This window comes from Magnolia sinica, chromosome 6 (genome assembly GCF_029962835.1).
Source record: "Magnolia sinica isolate HGM2019 chromosome 6, MsV1, whole genome shotgun sequence".
NCBI classification, from domain to species: Eukaryota; Viridiplantae; Streptophyta; class Magnoliopsida; order Magnoliales; family Magnoliaceae; genus Magnolia; species Magnolia sinica.
This window is the reverse complement of record NC_080578.1, coordinates 99151802-99178976: the sequence shown is the minus strand read 5'-3', so window position 1 is coordinate 99178976 and position 27175 is coordinate 99151802. Positions and strand designations below refer to the sequence as shown.

The 27175-nt window shown below is 37.8% G+C and overlaps 1 protein-coding gene across 1 annotated transcript; it reads right to left on the bottom strand.

The window, feature by feature from the left end:
- Positions 1-66: 66 nt before the first annotated feature.
- LOC131249232 (probable disease resistance protein At1g61300) lies at positions 67-13307 on the bottom strand. The gene is made up of 3 exons (XM_058249874.1): positions 13229-13307; positions 12952-12995; positions 67-3548 (listed from the first exon to the last, which is right to left on the bottom strand). The coding sequence occupies exon 3, from the start codon at positions 3538-3540 to the stop codon at positions 550-552; it is 2991 nt and encodes a 996-aa protein (XP_058105857.1). The 5' UTR covers positions 3541-3548; positions 12952-12995; positions 13229-13307; the 3' UTR covers positions 67-549.
- Between the last annotated feature and the right edge of the window lie 13868 nt (positions 13308-27175).

Sequence of the window (27175 nt, the reverse complement as noted above, 5' to 3'; positions counted from 1 at the left end):
AAGATCAAAGCAGTAAAAACCATATATGGGCCACACCAATGGGAACAATGTAAAATTGTGCACACCTGAGTTTTGAACTAGACTGATTTTTGTTTCTCTTCATCCTTTTGATTTGCCTATGATGAACTGGATGAACAGGGCTGATGAAAGAGGGACACCCTAGAGGCACCATACGAAAACCCATGGTTGGTGTTGATTTTTGGCCCTATGGACCATCTTTTTTTTGTTTTTTGTTTTTTTTTTTTCAGGTGGGAGAACACCACCTATAGCTTTGTTAATATGAAAAAAATAAAATAAAATTTACAGATGTTCGGGTGGGCATCACGAGAAGAATTGGGCCTCACCTATAGTATAACACCACTAACCAACAGAACAACAGAAACATGACGAAAGTTAAATACAAACCACACCACAGCTGCATTGTTGCCCCCTATTGATGTTTTAAGTTTGCTGGAGGTCCTGCTGCCCTGTTTCAGTAGTTGCTAGGGGTCGAGGTTTCCTTTTCTGCTGCTTGTGGCCTGCCTTGTTGCATGTCGCCTGTAGCTCGGTTCAGCTTCTCTCGTGCGTGCTGGCTCCCTCTGTCATGCTGCCAGTGGGTCTCTCGCCCGGCCTGTCCCAGGGTTTAATAGTTGTTTGTTTGTTGGATTCAGCTCGGTGGATCGCTGCATCTTGGAAGTATCTTTGTGGAGGCAGGTGTTTGGTCTGTGCTGTCTGTGGTTGTGGTGGGCCGGCAGTAGTAGTAAAATTCTCTGTTTTGGGAGATTCTGGCCGCTGTGACGTCGAAGCAACCTCTTCTAGTTCTTGTTCTCCTTTTCTTTTCATTCCACGTCCTTCTCGTCCCCCATCTTCTTCGTCATCGTCTTCTTTAAAAAGATGTTGGAGGAGTGTTTTGGTATTGGGATCATACCACTCCAATGCATCCCACCACCTTTTGCTTCCTTTGATCGCTCCTCCCACAAGAAATTTTGGGTGGCCCAAAGAAAGATGGATCTTCTTCAACAAACAACAACCCACTATAGAAATCTCAATCAGGGAAGGGCAAATGATTACCCACTTACAAATACTTTTCAATTTCCGTACATTTATCAAATTCAACTCTCTCAACTTGGGGAGCAGGATGGTATTGTTGTTGTTGTTGTCATCACCTTTTTCAAGCATAGCTTCGTCTCCTCCTTGTATCACCTCCTCCATCTCACTGCATTCTGCAATCTCGATTTGCTCAAGGCATTGGAGGTGCTGAAACAATTCAAGTGACATGAGATTCTCTAATACATGGCATTCATGGACAGTCAGGTGTCTTAGGCATGCAAATGAACCAGGTGGCAAGACTCCCTTACACAGGCCCTTGAAACTCGGAAGCTCTCTTAGACACAGAAACTGGATCAAGGGTAAAGACGTTATGGTGGTGATTTCTCCTATGGGCAACAACCACTCCATGCTACATGAGAAGATGCCACATTCCTGTAAACGTTGCAAGCGAGACAGGCAGGGTAAGCTTGACAGTTGGCATCCATACATATCCAAGACTTCAATATCAACGGGAAGCACGAAGGAGCTCTCTTCCCCAATGAAATTACAATTAACAAAATCCATCCTATATTTCTCTAAGGTGAGACTACAGGATTCTGAGCTGAGATGGAAGGTTTTCAAGCATTTCCAATGTCCAGATCTGACATACCTATCAAAATCAACCCACACTTTAGAATGAACATAAAGCTCTTTGAGGTTAACCAAACATTCCATCCCATGTGGCAGTTCTTTGATTCCAGTATAAGAGAGGTTCAAAAGCCTTAGATGCTTCAGCTTTGCCAAGGACGGTACCTCCTTTAACCTCCTACAATTATTTAGTAAGAGTATACACAGGTTCTCCAGGTTGGAAACTGATTCTGGCACATACTTGATAGAAGTATTAGAGAGGTCGAGAACTCTGAGGCTGTTCATGCAATTGAAGAACTTGTGAGAAATGTTGCGCGAGAGAGGGTTCCCTTGCAACAACAATGTGGAGAGTTTTGGGCAGTTGGGTTCGCCTGAGAGCATTTCAATTTTATTTTGCATTAAGGAAAATTTTTCAACATCTTCAGTAAATTCTTCTACACCAATTGATCCCCTTATCCCGATCCCAGCCTTGACCACAAACTGAGGGCTCTTCCTTGTAATGCCGATGGCCAGGTCTCTTATTAAATCATGCATTCCTACATAACCATCAGACCACCTTACCAACATACAAACATCTATCAGGCCATTCAATATTGTGTGGCCTTTGTCATGTTCCTTTTCTTGGTCTCCCATATCATCTATCAATCCTTCTGCTATCCAACACTCTATCAGCTCCCTAGCAGAGAATATATGGTCCTCTGGAAACAAAGCACAATACAAGAAACAAGATCGAATCCTCTCAGATTTTAGTCGATCGTAACTAAATTTCAAAATTGGAAAAAGTTCATCATCCATGCCTTCGATCTCCATCGTTGAGCATTTTAACTCCTCTAATGCATTTCTCCACTCTCTAATGTCATTCTTTTCTCTCATTGCACTTGCTACTGTAATGATTCCAAGTGGCAAACCACCACATTCTTGAGTGACAAGCTTCGCAATCCGTTCTACTTCCAGAGAAAGCACCGCATTAACCCCAAGCCTTTCCTTAAACAATTCCCATGCTTCTTCTGTCGAGAGAACCTCCACTTCAAACTTTTTTTGGCACTTCATGCCTCGGCACACATTTTTTGATCGAGTAGTCAATACTATTTTGCATGCATTGTCCTCGGTAATCCCTACCATTTCCAATGGAAATGAATTCCACAAATCATCAAAGATGACAACGAACTTCTCCCTACGCTTCAAAGCCTCAAACAATTTCATGGACCTTCTCATTTCATCATGTTCATTGGAAAGATTCAATCCTATTGCTTGTGCAATACCATTTTGCAGTCTCTCAATACTAGAATCATTGGAAACCGTCACCCAAATAGCAATGCCAAATATTCCAGAGCTCTTTATTCTATTGTAGATGTGGGTCATGATGGTCGTCTTGCCCACGCCCCCCATGCCATAGACACCAATAATTCTGACCTCATGATCCATCAATGACTCCCAAATCTGTTCAAATTTTCTTTCAGCTGTCGTTCTACCCACCAGTTTCGTCGTGGGCATACTTCCACTTTCAGGTAATATCTCAGCAAGTAACCCTTCTGAAAATCGACCTTGCTCCTTAAGCTTCACCACCTCTTCAATCTTCTTTAGGACAAGATTTCCCAATGCTACACGTGAGCGTAAGAAATCTCTCCCTACTTCTCTATAATCCTCTTCTATCTTAGTCATTTGGCTTATAATCTTTTCCACATTTTCCAACCATAAACTCACCTCTGCCTTTGGCTTCTTTCCATCCACTACCTTGGCCGTGTTGAGTGCAATAATTACATCGGTCTGCCGGCTACCCAACTCCTGCATTTCGGTTCTCAGAAGATCAAGATTCTTTTCGAGGCTTCTAGAGTTTATGTATTGAACCCATGCAGTCCTAGCAATCTCCGGGATGAATTCCATAGCCACTCCTGCAATAGCAACTTAGAAATGTAAAATTATAAATTATTGAGGCAAAAAATAAATAAGTTAGAGTGTGTTTGGTTGCACTACATTTCATGAAAATTTGTACTGATCATAGTTAAAAAACCCAAAAACTCAACTAGACTCAATGTTCATATGGTGGGGTCAACTTGGAGACTCGACCCAACTCAACTGGGAATTTAATAATTATAAAATTTTATATTTATAATTATAGAGAATATTTAGAATGGTTAAATTTATATCCGTGGTTAAATTTATATCCATAAAAGACAGAAATACCAATTGCTTCTCTATTTTTTCCTGCTCTTTTTAGAAATAGGGAAGTTCTTTTTCCATGAAAAGATAGAAATACCTAAAAAATACTTTCAATGTGTACTTAAGGGTAGTTAAGTAATCTCCTCTTTAGAGTACATGACACAAGGAGAACTACTGTTTACAAGGGTTCAGATTTTGCCTTTTGCCAAGAGAGAACAGTGGAAGGTTGAGATTTGACCAGCTCACCAGGAGAAAACAAAAAAATGTGCCCTGTGATCTTTAGGTGGAACAAGTTTCAGATCAGCGCCTATACAACACATGCATCAGCAATCTGGGCCATTTTTATTTTTTTTTACACATGCACACACTCACACCAATGGGATTTCACCACCTATGGATACTCGAACCCTTGATCAGGTGCTGAAACTCCTAAGAGTCTACCACCCAAGCAAGACTAAGGATCCGATCTGGGCCATTCATCAGAGAGGATCCACCTTAAGTATACTAGCTATATATATATATATATCTATATATATATATATATATATATATATATATATAGATATATATATATATATAAATCAAAGTAGCACACCCATCAAGTGAGCCAGCACATGCACATCTAAACTGAACTGTTCTTGCAGCCCACCTTTATTTTGCAAGTTTTGATCTACTTTATCAGTGGGCCAACATTATTTTTGGTCCACGGTATGTTGATGGTATCTCCTACCCAATGAATGGCCCAGATCATTGATACGTGAGCCCAACAAACCTCATGCATTGTACGCGCTATGGCACACCAATAAACACCACAAGATTTGTACACCATTCAGCCTCTTTTCAAAGGCTTGTCTGGATACAACCTCAGAAGTGGATTTTATTTTATTTTTTTATTTTTTTATTTTTATTTTTTAATGGCAGCAAATAAGCTACTTATTTAATAAAAGTTGGTTTGGTAAGCACGTTTTTAAAAGCAATGTTTTCAAAATCATTATCATATCACAAATCATAATGAGGATTGAATCATTGTATCGAATCGCAAATCATATTGTAAATCATAAGATGTTTTATGATTTTCTTAAAATTTTGAAAAAAAAAAAATGAAAAATCAAAAAAAATCAAAATTAAAAAAAATTAAAATAAATAAATAAAAAAAGCTCATCAATCATCCTTTTGCCATCAATATTCATAAAAAATACCATGCCATGATAGTTTTAAAGGATTCTTATCTTTCCTTATCATTTTGTCTTTCAAGAAATTTTCCTTCAAAGAAATACAAGGATCCTTCAATAATTTTTCTTGCCACCTTTCTTTAAGGTAGAATCACATTAGAAAAGAGGCATTTGATTCTATAAACCGACAAAGAAGGATATTTTGATTTTTAACCATCATTCCACAATACAGATAAGTCAAGATGATCGTAACCATCCACAAAAACATTCCAGATAAGTCATATGTCAATTTGGCTTCGAACAAATAAGAAGAAATCATTAAAAAATAATTTTTTTATAAAAAAAAGCTCCACAATTTAGCATTGAAGAGAATATATATACACATACATAATACAAAACAAAGCAAAATAATTTACCCGTTCTAAAAGATTCTTAAAGCCCCCACCCAACGTTGTTAAAATCATTACCGTATTGCAAATCGTAATGGGGGTTGAATTGTATCAAATTGCAAATCGTATCATAAATCATAAGATTTTTTATGATTTTTTTTTTGATATAAAACTATATATATATATATATATATATATATATATAAGGAAAAAATAAAAAAACTCAGAAATCATCCTTTTGTCATCAATATGCATCAATTAATATCATGTCATGATAGTGTTAAAGGATTCTTATCTTTCTTCTGTTTCTTTCTTTCAATAATTTTTCCTTAAAAAGGATAAAAAGACCCTTCAATAATTTATGTATTCGAATGTAGAACCATGTTAGAAAAGCGCCATTTGATTTTGTAGAATGGTAAAATAAGATATTTTGATTTTTAACCATCATTCCACAATACATATAAGTCAACCTGATTCTAACCATCCATAAAAACATTCAAAATAAGTCATACATAATTTGGTGTTTCAACTAGCTAAAAAGTAAGAAATCATTTTTTTTTATAAAAAGGCTCTACAATTTATCGTTGAAGAGAATATATATAATTGAAACTCTTATAAAAAACAAAATAAAATAATTTACCTTTTCTAAATGATTCTTTTTCTTTTTTCTTTTTTTTGCAAAGTTTTTTTTTTTTTATTTATCCAAATGATTCTTAAAATGAAAAATGAAAAATGAAAACAAGTGAATAGGGCTGGGCCTGGGGTTGGTCTCAACCCAGAATTTGAACTGTTTTGCCCCTACTCAAAATTCTGTTTTTGCATGCCCGAGCACAGCCCATTGCCAGCCCTACAAGTGAAGCTTAAAATAGAAGAAAACAAGTATAATTTGAATCGTAAATAGTAGGGTTCAGATCATAGAATTGTAGGATTCGTATAAAAGAGGATTCAAAAGAGGGATTCAAATCGTTTTACTTAAGATTCAACTCAAATTTTAAATCATAGGACTTTGACAACATTGCCCCCACCAAATTGAAAACATAAAATGAAAGTAAAGTGAAGCTTAAAATAGTTGAGAACAAGTACAATTTGAAGATTCAGATCATAAAATCACAGGATTCATATAAAAAGGGATTTAAGACGGGACTCAAATCATATTATTTTTACAACACTACTTAAAAGTAGATTATTATTTTCTTTAAAAGTAGATTATTATTTTCTTACCTCTCTCTCTCTCTCTCTCTGTAGCTAGCCCACCTCGACGATGGGGCCTGCATGATGGACAATCCACATCAAAGGTGGGCTCCACATGATGAAAGTGGACATCGAAGGTAGTCGGCACATGATGAAGAATTACTACTGATGGTGGGCCCCACAATGGACGATCCACATCAAGGTGAGCCTCACATAATGGACGGTCTACATCAAAGGTTAGCCCCCAACGACACTGGCCCACATCCAAGGCCAACATAATGGACGGCCAACTTCAAAGGTGGGGCCCACACGATAGACGGTCCACAAGCCCCACATTATGGGCAGTTGATACTGAAGGTGGGCCTCACATGATGGACAATTAACACTGATGGTTTTCTGCTCCCTCAGCAAATTCTAGCTCTCTTGTAGTTTTGTTCTCTTTTAATATATTCAGTTATCTTTCAAAAAAAAAAAACACTGATGGTGGGCCCCACATGATGGATGATCCACATCGTGGTAGGCCTCATATACGGACGGTCCACATCCAAGTTCAGCTCCTAATGATGAATGGCCCAACATCCAAAGCAGGCGTTGCTTGATAGACAACCCACTTTGAAGTTGGGCCTTGCATTATGGATGGTACACATTAAAGGTCGGGCCACATGATGGGTGGCGAACATCCAAGGTGGGCTTCACATGATGGATAGCCCACATCAAAGGTGGGGTTTGCAAGGTGAATGGTCCACATTAAAGGTAGGCCCCACATGATGGAAGGTTTACATTGAAGACAACCAAGGTAGGCGCAACTTCAGTGGATCCCTGACTGTGGGTCCCACCGTGATGTATGCGCCTTACATTGGCATTGTCCATCCGTTTTGACAGCTCATTTTAAGGGATGATCCCAACATAATGAATAGTTCACATCAAATGTTGGCCCCACATAATAATCGGTGGATATTAAAGGTGGACCCTACATGCATAAGTAAAAACCAGAAAATATTTTAATGGAAGAAATTTACTAAAAAACAAAGGTGGAAGAGAACGAAGAAAGAGAAGAATGAGATATTAATGGAAGAGATATAAAAATTGCTCATGTGATGTTGGAAACTAAATATACTTTTCTACTTTTTGGCTATTTACCAAACATACTTATCTACTGAATAAGGAAAAACTAAGATAAGCCACTTGAGGCATAAACCTACTTACAATCCAAGAAACCAGGTTGTAACTAAAAAAGAGTATCATGAAAAAGTTGGATCCGGTACAGAAGTTCCTAAGATGAACATGTCTCTTAAAGACATCGAGTACATCCATCATGTGTGCCCGCTCCTATTCTCCTTAGATCCCATGAACTCACATTGATCCAAAACTTACATGGGCCAACACCATGGAAAATCATGCCTAAACGCTCTAAATCACATCTTGATATAACTATCATAAAATAAGAGATTTAACAACAACATAATTTATAGCCTATTGGTCGAGTAGTCACTATCTCTCCTAGAGAGGTAACATGTGGAGCCTACACTTTGGTGATCCAGACCGTCGATTTCCAAGATGCCATGATGAATGGAAATCTTGTAGGCATTTCATATTGGAACATCATATCCATTTAATCTTTAAACCTTTTCATTTGAATGTGGACCTCACTGTATCTCTATTATTAATTGTTCACTTGCAGGCTTGCCTGCTCATATTCTCCTTAGATCCCATGAATTCACATTAGTCTAAAACTTAGGTGGGCCAACACCATGAAAAATCATGCCTAAACCCTTTCAAATCATGTTTTGATATAAGTATCATAAAATAAGAGATTTAACAACAAAGTAATTTATATTCTATTGGTAGAGTTGTCAATCTCTCTCCTAGACAGGTAGCCTATGGGGCCTACAATTTGTTGATCCAGGCCATTGATTTGCAAGATGCCACAATGGATGGAAAATTAGTAGGCATCTCATAGTGGAACATCTTATCCATTTACTCTTTAAACTTTTTCACTTGAATGTGGACTTCACTGTATCTTATTAACTGTACACCTCCAGGCTTCCAATCAAAGGATTAGTATTGTTCCATCGAGGAGATATTTTGGGCATATGCCATCCATTCTATGTTTTGGATTACTCAACAATGGGCCCCACTTGGCAGATGAAAACAATGATCAACCTAAAGTTCAAAGCTTTGAAACTTTTTCATTTGAATGTGGACTTCACTGTATCTCCATTATTAACTGTCCACCTGCAGGCTTCCAATCAAAGGATTAGGATTGTTCCATCAAGGAGATATTTTGGGCATAGGCCATCCATCACATGTTTTGGATGACTCAACATTGGGCCCCACTTGGCAGATGAAAACAACGATCAAGCTAAAGATCACAGCTTTGATTTAGTCTGCTCAAGACTTCTAGTTGGCATCTTCTATTAATTTCAGCAGAAAGCAGAAGAGCCTTTTCTTGCAATGCGAAGAAGGAAGGGAAGGGGAAAATTTGGGAATCTTAGGGTACCATCAGATCAAACTTTGGAATCCAAACACCACATTATCTTAAAAAGAACATTTTCTTAAAAAGAACCTCTCTTTCTCTCTCAAAGCCTTCTAAATTTCATTAAAATAAAAATAAAAAGACAAGAAAACTAACTATAATGTAGGGAAAATTATAGTCATATATTAATCATTGCAATGACCAAATTGAAAACCTAAGTAACCCTGCTTAACTAATCAGGATTTCTAAAATTCCTATTAATAACAATATCAACTTGCTTGCACTTGCATGTTTCCATCCACCTCCTCTTATGCTACCAAAATACAGATAGTACCATGCCTTGGGCTACCCTCTCAACAAAGGCCAAGAGTCACTCGCCTTCTCCCTTGATGGGCTTGAGCTTCAGCTTTCCTCTACACATCCCAACGGTGTTTTTCTAGTTTTTTTGCTGGAATAAGTAGGTGTTACAATGGCCATCGTGAATGGTACATTGGTCTTATCTCCCCAACCAACCCAATAGATTTGCAACCTGTCGATGTTGACCACATCCCACTACACTTTGTTGATTTATCTCTTGTAAATCGATAAAGAGACTAGTGATGCAAGCGATTGATGGGAAGGATACGCCCAACGTGGGTACCTCCAAGCTACGCTTAGCAGTTAGCATAAAGAATCACAACCAAAGTGGAGAATAAATCCAAAATTTTATTAAATTCAAAGTGTCTTGAGAATACCTATGTGAGGTGGGTGTACAATGAAAGAAAGTCTCCTTTTATTGGCCTGAGATCTTCTTCCTTTCTCAGTGTCATTGACAATTAAGGATTTATTACAAAAATAAAAGACTAATTAAAGAAAGACGTTAAATAAATAAAAAGATCTAATGGGATTCTATAGGGCCCTATTAGCTTTGCATGGCTGGCTGATTGGATTATGTTGCTTAATTGCGAGGCTTAAGCCTCCTACCATACATGGTTGTGCCTGATAGGCCAACTGTGGGGCCTAGGCTTAAGCCTAATGGATTTGGGCCTAGCCATGGGTCTTGAGCTCAGTTGATGTGGCTCAGCCTGCAACAGTTCTCCTCGGCTTGAAAATGACTCAACTTTGGTGAGTTAATGGCCTCATATTGCTCATAAAGGTCAGGATTCAGGCACTAGAAATCTATAGTTGTAATCCACATAACATCAAAGAAAGGTCATCATTGCCAATGGACGAAAAACTTGTGGTACCCACCATGGCACGTAGAGATGATATAATCATCAAGAACATCGATAATCATGTCTATAGGTAGCAAAATGATTGGGAGTGTAATATCTTGCTCCTCGATACGATCATTGGTATGGTACCCATAATAGATGAAAAGATCTTCCATATTAAAAGTATGATTAATAGGTAAATATGGTGTGAGATCTAGAACATAAGCATTGATACTAATCTTCTTTTTTATTTTAAACTATCCCGTACAACAAGGATGGAGCTTCTTCCAGTACTTGGAGGGAAACCATTTAGGATAAATACAGACTATGACCATGTCACATTATGCAAATTCAACAAGAAAACATCTTGTATCTACATGTTGCTTATAACTCTTATTATTTGCAATGATATTACGTCGAGAAATCATACACAACAAACATTATTTCAATAAAAATATTTGAGTCTCTCTTTTCTTGTGGATTCAAGGCCTTTACTACTTCAAGAATATGGTGATCTTTCTCTCATTCTTTCATGCTCTTCCCTACGTCAAAATCTTTTCAATTTAGATATCATACACAATTAGCATGTTGGGAAGTAGGACTTTGGAGAAGAACACTATCGCGTGTCTCATCCTTACAAAATACTTTAGCACTATTCAAATCCTTCTTGAAAATTTTAATTTAAAATAAAATAACTTTAAACATGAAATGATTCATTGCTCCAAAAAAAGTTACAGAGATCTTAGCTGTATCATGGTATTTGGGCAGCATGATTTTTGGCCTAACCCTTAATCCAAGCTAGACAAATAGTCTAAATAGCTTGAACTATATACAAACAACTCAATGGACGCCCCAAGCAAATCAAGGATGGGTGTTGCCTTCCACCTTGTTCCTTGTGTTGTGGCCCCACTTGATTAATTTATTAACCTAACTTCATGAGATTTTTGGCCTAAACCTTAGTCCAAGCTAGACAAATAGTCTAAATAGCCCGAACTCAATACAGACAAGTCGGTGGACACCCCACGCAAATCAAAGATGAGTGTTGCCTTCCACCTTGTTCCCTATGTTGTGGCCCACTTGATTCATTTATTAACCTAACTTTATGACCCTAGGAGTAACATTCAATGATGCATCTGACGGACAGGTTGGATTTTGTGAATTCATCATGTGGGTTCCACATTTGCCAAATACCATTGTAGCTTACGGTGTTATTGATACGACGAGGGTGCACCCCTTTCTTAATTTCATGTAAAAGTAAGAAAAATGCTATGGTAGCCAGGCGAACCGAAATAAAGCCAAAGGGTGTTTAAATCACTATTGAGATATTCCACTATTTTGTGGTTTTTTTTGTAGGTGCTTTTAGGACACTAGTTGTCACTCCCCTCGTTGGAGCTCATTTCAGTTTTTACTTGTTCTCCCATTACATTCTTTGTAATATAAAAAGGGCAACTGCGTTTACTTCTTCTTGTGACTACTCCATTGAGGTATTATCTTCAAGAACAAAAATATTGAATGAATGATAAGACAGAGACAAGTAATAAGGTAGAAACCCAAATAAACCATTACAAATTATTTGACGAGGTCATTAATTGCATCGAGTGACTTGGGCAGTCAAAAATCAGGTATAAACAGTCCAATTAGTCTAGAACACATTTCAAGGGCAACCATGACAAAGTAAGATTGATCAATTACGAAATCCATAATAGATACAGTCTTCTTTTTTTTTTAAAGCCATTTCCAACCATGGATTGGATACTTAGGATTGCCTAACAGATGGGAACTCTCAAATAGGTGGATTCAATTGTTGGTTAGACCTATTTTATACAAATGATCTTGGCTGCCCATATTAAAGGTCATTAATCAGATGGTCAAGATCATTAGATAGGTGTAATATTTGACTGGTATCCCACGAAAAGTTCATTGGACCTCATGGACCGTCCTGATCAATCGATTGAAAAGTGTCCCAATGCAATTAGGAGCACTATAAGATATGGTGGTCTGATAGCACTGGAGCATCTCCCAAACTTAATAAAAGAAAAGCTTTCCTTACCAGGGGGGAGGCTCACACGGAGGGGCTGTTGTGGGGCCCACATGGTACGTGCGTGACATCTAACCATCCAAAATGTGTGCCCCAACATGATGTTCACCTACATATATAAAAAAAGGGGCAAGCCCAATCATTAGGTGGGCCACACCACAGAGACCTTGTACAATCGTCCAAAAGCCTCTAGGAACAAGTGGTGGGGTCCACATGGTATGTGTACGGCATTCAACCCATCCAAAAGCTGTGCCCCACCATGATGAGGTGACACCCTAAAAATCATGTCAATCCAGGCACAGGTTGGGCGAGACCACTGAGGATTTTGATGGTTTTTAATTGATTTTTCATTGTTCTCAGCGGTGTGGCCCACCTGATGGTTGGAGCTGTCTGATTTTTGTGATGCCTAACCATTTTTTTTATTTTTTATTTATTGTTTTTGGAAGGATTGGGATGCCCAACCATCATAGTGTCCTACACCTATTTGTTTCCCACAAAAAACATCAGAGATGGATTATGAAGATCTGACCATTATCCGAAATCAAATCATATCTCCTCAAAAAAATCATAGATGGATTAGGAAGATCTGATATTATCCGAAATCAAATCATATCTCCTCAAAATTAAAAAAAAAATTTAAAAAAAAAAGGGAGAAGAAGAAGAAAGGAAGATATACCCAGCTGAAGTCTCTCTTTACGGCTTTCAGAAGCAACTCGGTTTCTGTATAATAGAAATGCACACAGAAATTAGATAAAACTCAAAACTAAGTGTGCGTTTGTTGCATCAAATATCATGATATTTCTTGATTGTGCAAAATCTCATGAAATTTAATAATATTTGGTGCAACCAAACTGCCATTAAAATTAAAATTTAAAATAAATAAATAAATAAATAAAACGGAGAGAGAGAGAGAGAGAGAGAGAGAGAGAAGAAGAAAATGGGTTAGAGCGTACAAAAATGAAGTCTGATGATGCAAACCGGCTGTGATCCGTTCTGGGTGCTGACGATGATTTTTATGTGGGAAAGGTTGGTGCCCTCCAATTTTCTTCCTGCCTTCCTTATCGTTGAATGTTGACGTCATTTGCTTAGTAGGGCAAAACTTATGTCGGTCCAATGTCAGTCTTGGCCTGATGTGGGGCCCACTGACATATTCTTAGGGGGACGCGGATTGCGTCCCACCCCCGCCCGGACGCAAATCCGTCCGGGCAGGGCTCTGTGGGGCCCACCGTGATGTGAGTGTTTTATCCACGCCGTTCAACGCTTTTTTCAAATAATTTTAAGGTGTGAACCAAAAAATGAGACAGGTCCAAAGCTTAAGTGGACCACAAAGTGGGGATTGAACGTCCACCATTAAAAACTTCTTGGGAGCCGGAGAAGTTGAAATCGGATTGTGTACTGAGTTATCAGTACGCTCGTATCGTAATGAGTAAACTCAGTTGGGCCCACCGCGAATGCATGTAGTTTATCCACGCCGTCCATTCATTTTTTCAGATTATTTTATAGGTTCAACCCAAAATTGATGCATATACAAAGCTCAAGTGGGCCATACCACTAGAAAAAGTGGAACTATTGATTTCGACCGTTGAAAATTTTCTACGGCTCCCAATGATGTTTATTTGTCATCCAACCTGTTCATAAGATCAGAAGGATATAGATGAAGGGAAAACACAAATATCAGCTTGATCTAAAACCTCTGTTGTCCCCAAGAAATTTTCAACCATAGATGTTCAATTCACACAGTTTCTGGTGGTGTGGCTCATTTGAGGTTTAGATATACTCCATTTTTGGGGTTAACCCCTAAAATTATGTGTTAAAAGAGATGGACGGAGTAGATATAATGTATGAATGACACAGGGGCTCACGGAGTTTACTCAGTACGCTTACCGTACTGAGTTACTCAGTACGCAATCCGCTTCCGGAGAAGTTTAGGATGAAGCTGATATTTGTGTTTTCACTTCATCCTACGTGACCTTATGACCTTATGAATAGGTTGTATGGTAAAAAAAACACCACGTTGGCCCTTAGAAAGGTTTCAACGGTGGGTGTTATTATCAGTGTGGGTTCCTTTGGTGTGGTCCATTTAAGCTTGGACCTGCCTCATTTTTTGGTTCAAATATTAAAATTATCTGAAAAAACCGTTGAACGGCGTGGATAAAAGACTTACATTACGGTGGGCCCCACAGAGCCCTGCCCGGACGGATTACCGTCCGGGCGGGGGTAGGACGCAATCCGCGTCCATTCTCAGGGTATTTAAAGCTTGCGTGGAAAACTGGGCATAGACGTTTTGGATCGATAAATTTTTTTTTTTTTTTTCCAAGAGAGTTGTATACGATTGTAACCGGCTCGCTCGGCTTGACCAGTAGCCCACCCCAACCCGACCTCGCTAGGCTTGGTCAGCGCAAGTTAACTTGAGCCAAGTTCAGGCCAAGCTTAAGCTCAATCTTTTAAGTTGAGTTCATGTCCAAGCCTGCAAACTAAGTTTGAATTTAGATTTTATAGTTTTTAATATATATAATGTATAATAGATATTATAATATAAAAAATTTATAATGTATAATTTATTAAAATATATAAATACATACAACATATTTATACTAAATAAATCCGATCCAAGTTGAATCGAGTTAAGCTCGATCTAATTCGGAATCGGCTTGAATTTTATTAAACTCAAAAAACAGCTCAATTCAGCTCAAACTCAATTTTTAACTGAGTCTAATGAGTTAACCGAGCTAACTCAATTCATGTACAACTTTACCCTTTATACCTGTCTATGTGACCTTATTAACAAGTTGAAAGAAAAAAAATAAAAAAAAACATCATGGTGAGCCCTAAGAAGTTTCCAATGGTGAGAGTTCAATCCCCATTGCTTTATGTGGCATGGTCCACTTAAGCTTGCTAGTGCGTGTTTCTGAAGCCATGTCCTAGAGGAAGCAATCCCCTATTCCCCACCCGGAGGATAACCCGTTCGGTCAGGTATTTGTGAGTTGATCTAAGAGTTTTATCCATCCTGTTCATCTTTTTTCTCAAATTATTTTACAGCATGATCTTAAAAATGATGCAGATCCACAACTCTATTGGACCACACCAAAGGAAGCAATAGTGATAATAACACCCATTGTTGAAACCTTTCCAAGGCCACCATGATTTTTTTTTTTTTTTACCATCCAACCTATTCATAAGGTCATGTAGGTCGGAATGAAGTGAAAACACAAATATCAACTTGATCCAAAACTTCTACAGATCTCAAGAAGTTTTTAACGGTGGGCATTCAATCCCCACTTTGTGGTCAATTAAGCCTTGGTTCTGCCTCATTTTCGGCTTCATGCCCTAAAATGAACTATAAGTATAGATGGACGGAGTGGATAAAACCCTTACATTAATGTGGCCCCACAGAGCCCTACGCGAACGGATTATCATCCTGCCAGGGTAGGATGCAATCCCCTTCCTATCCTGAAATGATGGTAAAAAATAGATGGACAACATAGATAAAAATATATAAATCACATCTCTCTAGTTAGGTTGCGAGTGTAGTGCCTAATCCATGTCACACCCAGTATGGTGCTACCCTTATCATGAGGCCCACCTTGATGTATGTATTCTATGTCCACACCATTCATCTATTTTGTCAAATCATAACATAAGGAAGTGTGGTAATTGACCGTTAATAGGCCACAAAAGTTTTGGATGAAGCTGATATTTGTGTGGTCTCTTTGTTCATTTAGATCTTTGTGACCTTATCAATGGGTGAATGATAAATAAACATTTCAATTTTGCCATAAAGTTTTTAATAGTGGGGTTCAATCACAACTGTTACTTATTATATGGTTTACCTACGATTTGGATCTGCTTCAATTTTAGAATCATGCCTTAAAATGAGCTGTCAAAATGGATGAATGGTGTGGATGTAAGGTGCATACATCACAATGGACCTGTGCCTCTAAAAATCATATCAATCCAAGCATTAGGTGGGACGAGACCAATGAGGCTTTGAGTGGTTTTCAAGTGATTTTTCACTGTTCTCGATGGTTTGGCCGACCTGATGGTTGGAGCTATCTGATTTTTGGTATGCCTAACTTATATTTTATTTTATTTTATTTTTTCAAGGATGGGGATGCCTAACCATCATGGTGTCCTACACCTATTTGTTTCCCACCAAAACATCAGAAATAGATTAGGAGGATCTGACCATTATTTGGAATCAAATCATATTTCCTTAAAAAGAGGAGAAAGAAGAAAGGAAGATGCACCCACCTGAAATCTCTCTTTAAAGCTTTCAGAAGCAACACAATTTCTGTATAACAGATGTGTAAAGAGAAATTAGATCGAACTTAAAACTCGATGTGTGTTTGTTGCACCAAATAGGATAACTTCGGCTGGATCTACTCACAGCTCTCTTGAATAAGTTAAAAGTATACTGAGATTACTTTCGTCTTTTCCCAAAGGAGTTACAAATAGAGAGAAAAAAAAAAATTAAGAAATCTATTGTACCATTCATTCTCTGGAGTCTCCCAATCAATCTCTAAAATCACCTTGCTATCCTTGCTCAGTTCTTTTATTACAACTTTAGCATTGAAAGTGGCGTGTCCTTTAAAAAGGTTGAAATGTGGTCCAAGTACATCTTAAAATCAACCTCATTTTGATTCTATTTTTTTATATTTTATTTATTTTTCTAGAAAACTAGATTCATCAAGCTTTAATCTATTTTTAAATCACCTTAATCAGAATTGTAATGAAGTAAATATGTATTTTTGAAGTTAGCACACCGAAGTTGTCTATTGTTGTTCACAATTGACTATTGTTATCCAGCAGATTGGGGTCAACCAGGTCCCCTTGTCCAAGGGCCCGGGGTCGGCTGAGTCCCCCTATCCTAAACTTGAACAACCCATTTGGTACTTAGGGTCCACTAGACTTTTTCGAGGTCACCCCCAACTCTCTATCTTCCAAAACCCTTCATGTTTGAGCTATTTGGATTTCTAAACTTAGAATTTTTCTTTCTGCTTCAATCTATCCACATAGGTGGTCATAGCATGAACTTAGATGAACCAAAGTTTTTATGAACTCGATTACGCCAACCAAGGCGGTCCTAACAAGTGCATTGCTACATTCAAAGTTAAGTAAACTTAGGAGTTCGGTCCTATGGTTCGTCAAAATTCACAACTTCCACTCGGTTGAGCAGTTTTGGTGAATCCAAAATCACTCATTTTGGTCACAAACATGTGTGAATACACACACAAACATGTACTTAAATTAAAAAATGAAAGGTAGTGCCCAAAGACATCCAACTCCTAAGCTAGCAAAAATCTGGGACGTTACACACCCACTTGAAGAAGTGGTCAAAACTTAGTTAATTCAAGTTTTTGATGGGCAAGATCTGGTATACTGGTGAGCCGTAGAGCGTACACTTAAACCAACTAGACCGATAAGAGGTTGAAGTTGGGAGAATGTTGCACGATGCCTATGCAAGTATGAACGAAGCTATGCAGAGTTGGATGAATGGGCGGAGGGGTTTATCGCAGGGGTTGGCCCGAGTGGGCTAGATCGTCCTTTGGTGACTTAAGTGGCTAAGGTTGGGACTTGGATGGGTTAACCGAAGGCTTGGATGGGCCTTCTATCTTACACTCTCCCTTGGTGGATGGATGGGAAATGTGATTTTGAGATGTGGAAGAGATGGTTTGGAATGAAAGTGAATGAGATATTTAGAGAGTCTTGGGTTGGTTTTCTAGTAAATTTTGATAACTCCAAGGGTGAAAGGGTTTCAATGGTTGGGATTGGTTACCGCCATGCAACGCAATTTGAATACTAAAATCAAATAGTGAAGGTGTAATTTTAGCCAAAGGAATAGGAAGCCGCATCTTTTCCCTTTCCAATGTGTTTACCAAGGAGCCCAATTGAAGTCACTACCCCACCTAACCGAAGCTGATTGGGTTGATTGGGTTTGACTGGGTGCTCTGTTCAATTCATCGACCCTGAGTGGAGTGTCTACACATACCACTAAGGTGTGGCACACCACGCAATTAGGTTCATCTTTGAGTGATCTGCATCATCCTAATATGCTTTTCCCAATGTATCACGTGTGCCATCACCATGTTCGAGTGCTCCATATGCAACATGCACCAACAACTAACCTATAAGAACCCCCACGTGTTCATATGTCATGCATCCAATGTGCCACATGTGAAACATGTGTAGCAATCATCTTCAAGCTACCGTCGTGTGCTAGCAAGCTAATGTGCCCAATGCACTGCTCTCCATCCTCAAGTGCTCCACATGTGCAAGAGAGTGATGTGTCATTGTCCATCTCCAAATTGCCTACAGATATGAATGCGCCACACGAACACCGCAACACATGTGCCAATGTCCCCTATGTACTAATATGCATGTCACACGTGACAATGCGATACATACCATAATTCATCTTCAATGTCACTCATGCATGTGCTGCCTTCCTTTTTTTAAAGTAAATTTTATATGAAAATATTCTATTTCCTAATAAAAGTTTTGGAAATAATCTTTTTGAAAAACAGTGAAAGAAATGATATCTCACAATTTCTTAGAAATGCTAGCATTAGATTCTTAATTTGTTTTTACACGTATCCAAAAGAAAAAACATAACAAAATTTGAAGTTACCTTGAGAAAAAATATATAGACCTATAAGGGGTGATCATTTAATAACATGAATTTTGAAAAGTTAAGAATTGAAATCCAAGATTTTCAATCTAAATCATGTTTGTCATCCCTCAAAATCCTAGATTTCAAATCCAACTTAGATTGAAATCCTCAAAAGAGCCATTTTAAAATCAGAAGAAAAGGTGGGGAGTAAAATGTAATGCATGGTTTAATTCTCTTTATCTCTCTTCAAGACCATCTTGCCTATGTCATACACGCACCCCCTCTCTCTCTATTTTTTTATTTTTTATTTTTTTTAATCTATTGCTAGTGTGAGCAGTAATCAACGAGAAAGAGGAAGATGGGTTGTAAAGCAATGATACAAAAAATTTTAGCGGGTATGTTGCTTAATTCGCAAGCACTCATAAATTGTGCCTGCGGTAACTCAATTTTAACCAACTTATGGAAGTTACTGTTGCTAGTACACTAATAATAAGATTATATTAGTCGAACAAACCCAAGCCTTTGATTTTTTCTTTAACACTTCCTGTAAAAATAAGATTGTTAGATTTTTATTTTTTTTTTCAATTGTGTGCAAGAAGTTAGTCACATGTTTGTGAAATTTAATCACCTATTCAATTGCTTATACTTATGTGGGGTCTATTATATTGTGCATATCATGTCCAAGTTGTAGAGTAAGTCTCACCATGATGATAGGATGATCCAAGAAAGTAAGCGTATATATACTTCTATTATACGGGTTATGTTATAAAATACAATTGACAAAAACCTCAAAAGAAATTCAGAATTTTGCTTAAATTATAAAATTACCGTGCATGCTTTTGTGAGTTGCTAAATACTTGGAATCACTTCATTTTCATGTTAATGTACTCAATACAATAACCGTCTTACATATTGTACACTTTTATCAGGTTAGAATATCTTAGATAATTTCACTTGTTACATTAATTATCATGTACACATATCTAACATAAATTTAAGATTCTCCTTAGGTTAAAATTCAGGCTACTTATATATTTTTGGATTTCACAGGATTAAAAATCTAGGTTGCCAAATATGATTTAAAGGATGTAAAATTCAAGGATTAAAAAATCTAAATTTGGATTCTTACCTCCAAATCCATGGTACCACTCATAAAGTGCATTTATATGAAGAAGTATCTACAATACAAACTTATATGCATAATATTTCTTCTAATATATAGAAATATCTCAAGAGGTTTGATGTTCTATGAACTTTTGTAGAGAAAAAATTTTCTACGGCCATTATTCACTTGTGTGTACAATGCATGTAAAATTGAATGTATATATAGAGTCTATCATATTCTATGTCGTCTAACCTATGCATCAAGTGAGTCCCACTATTTTAATTTGATGCCCTGGAAATAAAAACCAATAATCCGCTTGGGCCATTTTCTAACTAGGTGTGACTCAGATGAATCGATTAATTTGGACTCAGTTATTCCCAACTCATGATTCATCTCAGGGCCAAATGAGTTGATCTGAGTCACCAAGTCTTTTACCACATAGCTCCTATGAGAAACCTAGTATTAAGAAAGATGATAGTTCCCCTTGTGTGTATAATAGGATAAATTTTATTTTTCAGGTAGTAAATGTTGTAACATCCACATGCAATTCTTCTCTAATGTCCCAATTTCTATTATCATTATGTCACACCGGTTGAAATTTATGGTTTTTTGAAAACATTCAAAATTCAAAATTTTGGGATTTTGCTGCTAAAATGGTTTTCGGGAATTTCGAATTTCAAAAATGCAGTGTGTGTTTTTAGTCCCATATCGGAAATGATAGAAATTTTTTTAGGGTTTATATGTGGATTTGTTGGTAGTATTCTTACTTGGATGTTTTGGAGGTGGAGATACTCGGGTTACGTGTTCCAGTGCTACGCGTGCTCAGGCACGGCCGTGGGCGGTGTGGCTGTAGTGGCGCACTCTGCACTTCGCACGTGCGTATCGTGTCACAGAGTAGTCGCTCTCTCGTGACCTTACGCGAACCGTCGCGAGACAGTGCGATAGGCCTGGTCAAAGCCTAAGTGCGGTGGGTCTAAAATGAGCCAGAGCTTTATAAGCAACTGAGAATGGTCGGATCATAAATCTGAAATGTTCAGCAGTTTCTAAAAATGAATAGCTGGCTTGAAAACTACAACGGTCCGAAAACGGACGAGCTATGATGATCTAACGGTCAAATCTTATGATTCGTCCACTACTTGGTGCCTATATAAACTGGACCATTCCGGTCCAAAATCAATCATCTCAACACCATCTCTCCCATCAGATACTCTAAATATCTTTCTTAGAATGTTGTGAACATTTTTACTGTCTGATTCTGCCAAACCAGATCTGTTGTGTTAAAATGTTTCATAGTGGACCCATCATAATTGCTGCACGCCTGATCCAGATAGTCTTGTCTTATCCTGTAAGTAATTCGCCAACAACCCAACATAACATTTTACGTGATTCAACCTAGTGAAACGTATTTCATATTTTATTTTATTTTTCTATTTCGATGTATCCAACATATCGTTTTTTCCAACAACACTAATGAGAAACTTTGACATTTTGAGAAATGATGCCAGCTCATCATGGGAAGAAATTGAGGTAAGTAGGGCAACATGATTAGTAGTTCAAACAACAACTTAACCAACCTCATTATAATGCTCGTATTTGTGTGTTAAGATATCTCAAGTCCTCTCTTGGCATGAGCTTTTTTTAGTCCTCAAATAGCTCCCTTCATATAGCTATTTGCTTATTACAACTCTAAATGGGTTAGTTGCTCAAAGGCAGAGTGCTCAATGGAGTTATTTTATGATACTTTGGAAAAATAAAGAAACAAACAACAATTTCAACATCATTTGCTGAATTTGAGTATCATGCTATAGCCAATACAACTTGGCTCAAATCTCTAATCCAAGATCCCAGCATTTTCTATAATTAACCTATGAAACTTTACTGTGATAATCAAGAAGCCATTTCCACCACCATCAATCTCCTTTTTCATGAACAAACCAAACATATAAAGATGGATTGTTACCTTCTTTAGGAAAAGAAAAAAAAAAAATCATTTGAAGTTCTTAGTACTTCTTGTATGCTTATCAGTCAATAGCTGGTTGATATTTTTACTAAAGCTCTTACTCGTGACCAATTTAATCTTCTACCACATAAGTTGGGCATTATAAATCTTCACGCACCAACTTAAGGGATAATATTGAGATATATTTCTTCTTATGCGTTTGAGGATAAATTTTACTTGTATTGCTTTTTATGTTTTGTCATATTTAAATAAGAATATATTAGCTTTAAATTTATTTTGGAGGCCATTCCTCTTGTATAAATTCAAAGTTATTTTCAATAAAAAGCCACAATCAAACTATCCAATATTTTAATTTTAATTTTTTCCCTTTCTCTAGCCTTTTATCACCCAACACCTTTTTCAAGTCAGAAATACCGGCCAAACGACTATAAACCGTTGAAGCATCTAACGGCTCCAAATCCCATTCATATTCATAATTCTCTATAGAATTATTTGATATTTTTCATAGTCTACACGCATGCACCTGGAAATGGTATGCGTTGGCATGCATAGGGCCCATATAGCCCCAAAATCAAATCCACTGGATGATCTAGATGCTTCGACCATGTTGAATTTTGGCCATTCGTTAGATGCCTACCAATCAGCCACTTTGTCTCTTGGTCAGATGTAAACTTTGGTTGATGGCCCATCGACGGTGAGTCCCGAAGTTTGGACGTCTGTGCTTAATAATCATGGGTTTATGTGTATGAATCCCCACACTCTGCCCGAGTATCAAAGCTTTCTCAAAGAGAATAGAACCCAATGCTTTTCTCTATATATGCATTTTGACTTTTTCTTTTCCTTTTTCTTTTTCTCTTTCTTATTTTACACGAAAAGGTCTAAGTCCAACGAGTTGGACTACAAGTCATGGTTTACCAAGCAGATAATTTCCTGCCTTTCATGTTCATGAAAAATCCAACACATCCAATAGGTTGGCAACATTATGAGGATCTTCTTGAGACAAAAGCAACCGCATCAGCTTATCAAGTGGACCACACTTTATTTTACTATTTATCAATGGATGGAAATAATCATCAATATTTTAGTACATATGATAGGTATATGAGGTTTATTTTTATATAAATGATTCTCCTAATGGGGATAACTTATTGGAAGGCTTGGATTTTATATTCACGTAATAGGTTGGAAGTTATCTGATAGTTGGACGGTCTCTTATAATCCAACTGATTAGACTTGTGACCTTTTCTTTTTACATCATCATACACGTCATAAAACATGGAAACGGATTGGCTACTTCCCCTGCCACCAGCCCGGTGGCTGATGGTCGGTGCTTTGTGGGCCCCACCATGATGTATATGTTTCATCCATTTCGTTTATCCATTTTTACATATCATTTTAGGGCTTGATCCCAAAAATGAGAGGGATATAAATCTTAGCTGGACCACACCATAGGAAAACAATACTGATTGGATATCCACCATTAAAATCCTACTAAGGCCCACTTTACTGTTTATTTGACATTCAATCTGATGATTAGGTCATACAGACCCAGATTAAGGAAAAAATCAAAGATCAGCTTGATCCAAAAGTTTTATGGCAGCCAAAAAGTTTTTAATGGTCGAAATTCATTCAACACTGTTTCCTGTAATGTGATCCCTTGAGAGTGGGATATATCTAATTTTTGGTCTCATACCATAAAATGATCTAGAAAAATAGATGGACGGCATGGATGAAACGCGTACATCATGGTGGGTCCCACAAAGCACCGACCACCGGCTATTGGCGGGTGGCAGGGGGAGTAGCCAATCCGTTTCCATAAAACATTGCTGCCACGGCCCACCTAAGGAAAGACTGTCCACAATCTTATCATGTCAGACATCATTCAGCCACCAAAGAATTGGGAGCGGATTATGTGGGACACAGGACTCCCCCAAGACGGTGAAGCCCTTTAATGTAGGGCACCCCTTGGTATATAAATTTTATGTCCACGTTGTTTATCTGTTTTTTTCAATTCATTTAAAAAAATTATCATTAAAATGAAACAGTTTCAATTATCAGATGAACCGTATTATAGAAAACAATGGTGATTGATTATTAATGAGCTACATAAATTTTGAATCAAGTTGATATTTATTTGTTTTTTCACCTTCATCTAGAAGTTTTTTCTTGGAAAAAGTTTTCAATGGTAAAGTGTTCAATCACCACTTTTTTTTATCTATAGTCCACCTGATACTCGGATTTTCTTCATTCAAATTATTTACGGAGTAATTTAGTACGCTTTTATGGCAAAGTAAATTTTGTTGGACCCCATCATAAATGCATGTAGTTTATCTACATCTACCGTCCATTTTTTCCAATTCATTTTAAGGGGTGAGCTCAAAATTGAAGTATATCCAAATCTTAAGTGTACTGGCCCCTTAGGGGAGCGTTTGGCCCATGGGTTTAAAGGAAATTAGGTAGGAATGGGTTTTAAGATCCCATGATTCATTGCAACATACTATTTGGGACACACATTAGGTATGAGTTTCGAAGTCCCTTCTTAGAACTGGCGCCTGAGCAATGGATTCCCATAATCTTGCTTTGAGTTTCGTGTGAGTGTTACTATACCCAATGATTTATGTGGTGTAATTCATATAAACTTTGGATCCAGCTCAGTTTTGGGCCCATCACATAAAATGATGTCACAAAACGAATGTACGGTGTGGATATAACACATACATCATAATCGGGCCCACATAACTGGTTGATTTGAATGCACTATTGCGGTGTTATGTGGCAATTCCAAACGGACGGGGTTTGACTAGTGTGGCTAATGGTCGGTGCTATGTGAACCCCACCATGATGTATCTATAAATATAAATCTTAGGTGCACCACACCATGGGAAAATAGTAGTGATTGAATTCCACAGTTAAAAACCTCCTGGGGCCAACTGTAACGGTTATTTGGCATCTAACCTGTTGAGTAGGTCATAAAGACTCGGATGAAAGGAAATGTATATATAATCTAAAACTTTTGTGGACCCCAAGAAGTTTTTAATGGTGGGCGTTCAATTAACAGTATGCAGTCCACTTGAGATTTGGATCAAACTCATTTTTAGTCTCATACCATAAAATGATCTGGAAGAATGGGTGGACGGCATGGATGAAACACATACATCATGGTGGGGCCCATAGAGCACCGACCGGTAGTGGCACGGTTGAAACACATTCATTTGGTGTGCTTCTTCCAAACATGAAGTAGAATGGCCTCCAAGCCTGTCATTGGATTACGATACAATCCCTGACACCATGTAATTGTTACATTTGGCTAATTCCATCCCACTTAAACCCATCTAATCCCATAGACCAAACACCTCAAAACAATGGGAATAATAATTTCCACCATTGAAACCTCCTCAGAGCCCTTATTAATGAGACATGACTGAAGGGAAAATACGAATATAAACTTTTGGAACCCTCAAGAATTTTTTAAAAGCTCTTGACTATTATGATTTTGGTACGTGAGAGTGAGATGTTGTCCAAGAAATTAGACAAAAGATATTCTCGAGATGGCAGCATAAGATTTCTTCCATTATTCATTTCAATATTCTACACGGATGCACGGAAACACTCTCCAACAGATTCTCTTGCATTGGTGTATCAGTAGTAGTGCCCAACAGATTGGCGGGGGTTGACACTTCAATTTAAAATCATGTAGCTCTTTGCTTTCCTTTTAAAGTTTTTGTCCCACTCAAACAAGGAGGGGAAATGGATCACGCCACGAACTTACGTCACCTAGTTCTACCATTCCCACCATGATGCATGTGCCATATCTACGGTGTCCATTCATTTTGCTGGATCATTTTAAGACATGAACTAAAAAAAGTAAGACAGATCCAAAGCTCAAGTAAACCACATCATATGACTCAGTGGAGATTGAATGCTTACCATTGAAAACTTTTATGGGCAAAGGATGTTTTAGATCAAACTGATACATATGTTTTCTCTTCATCCAAGTCTACCTGGTGAGTGGATTAGGTGAGAACCAGCCCTCACCCAAGATAGTGTGGTCCTTACTGTGGGGCCCACCTTGATGTGTGTATTTTGTATCCATTCCATCCATCCATTTTTTTTCGTATCATTCTAGGGCATGATCCAAAACATAAAGAAGATCCATTTATCAGGTGTACATACTCTAGGAAACAGTTGCGATTGAACACCTTATCATTAAAAACTTTTTACGGCGCACCTTAATGTTGTTTGCCATCCAATCTCTTGATAAGGTCACATAATTCTAGAAGAAGCATAAAATAAAATAATTAATAATAATTTAAAAAATATCAACTTGAACTTAAACTTTTGTAGCCCATTAATGGTCAATCACCCATGTTTCCTATGGTATGGTCCACCTAATAAATGTATATGCTTCCTTCTTCTTTTTTTGGATAAAGTCCTAGAATGATCGGGAAAAACAGATGAGCGGGGGGATACAGTATATACGCATCAAGGCCGCACCGTAGTCGTGGGTGAGGATGGGGTCTCACCTATCCACTCCCATCTATGTGATGTTATAAACAGGTTGGATGGCGAATAAACATCAGGATGGGCCCTAGGAAGGTTTCAATGGTGGGCGTCATTATCCCCACCAATTTCTATGGTGTGGTCCACAAGAGCTTTGGATCCACCGCATTTTTAGGCCCATGCCCTAAAATGATATCATATAATGGATGGACAGTCTGAAAGTAACACATGCATCATAGTGGGGTCCACATAACTTGGTAACATCAACACACCCATGCAATCCACTTCCCTATAAAGGCAGGACCTAGAAAGGCCTTTTATATTGAGTCCATCAAGACGCTTGTAATGCAAACCAAGAAATTCCCTGGAGATGTCCATACGCGCATGTATGGATCTCCTGCACCGCATCTCTCAATCTCTTCACTTTATATTTTTTTAACCAACACCAGCAGCAACTGGTTGGAACTTTCATGAGATCCACCCCATCCATCAAGTACATTACTTCATTTTCTCCTCAGCATCCAAAGATCATGACCATCCCTAAGTTAGGTAGGCCACATACTAGAATTCATATAAAATGTAAATCACACAATCAGTGGTCAGGGCTATTTTTGACCCGGATCATTTAAACCATGTCCCAAATCTGATGGGTGGCTGGGATCTCGCACGTGCACCATGTATACACATGAATTCACATAGAGGTTTTTCGACTGAGCACTTTCACA

Coding starts and splice junctions, on each gene's coding strand:
- LOC131249232 (XM_058249874.1), bottom strand. CDS start 3,540: ATGGAATTCATCCCGGAGATTGCTAGGACTGCATGGGTTCAATACATA.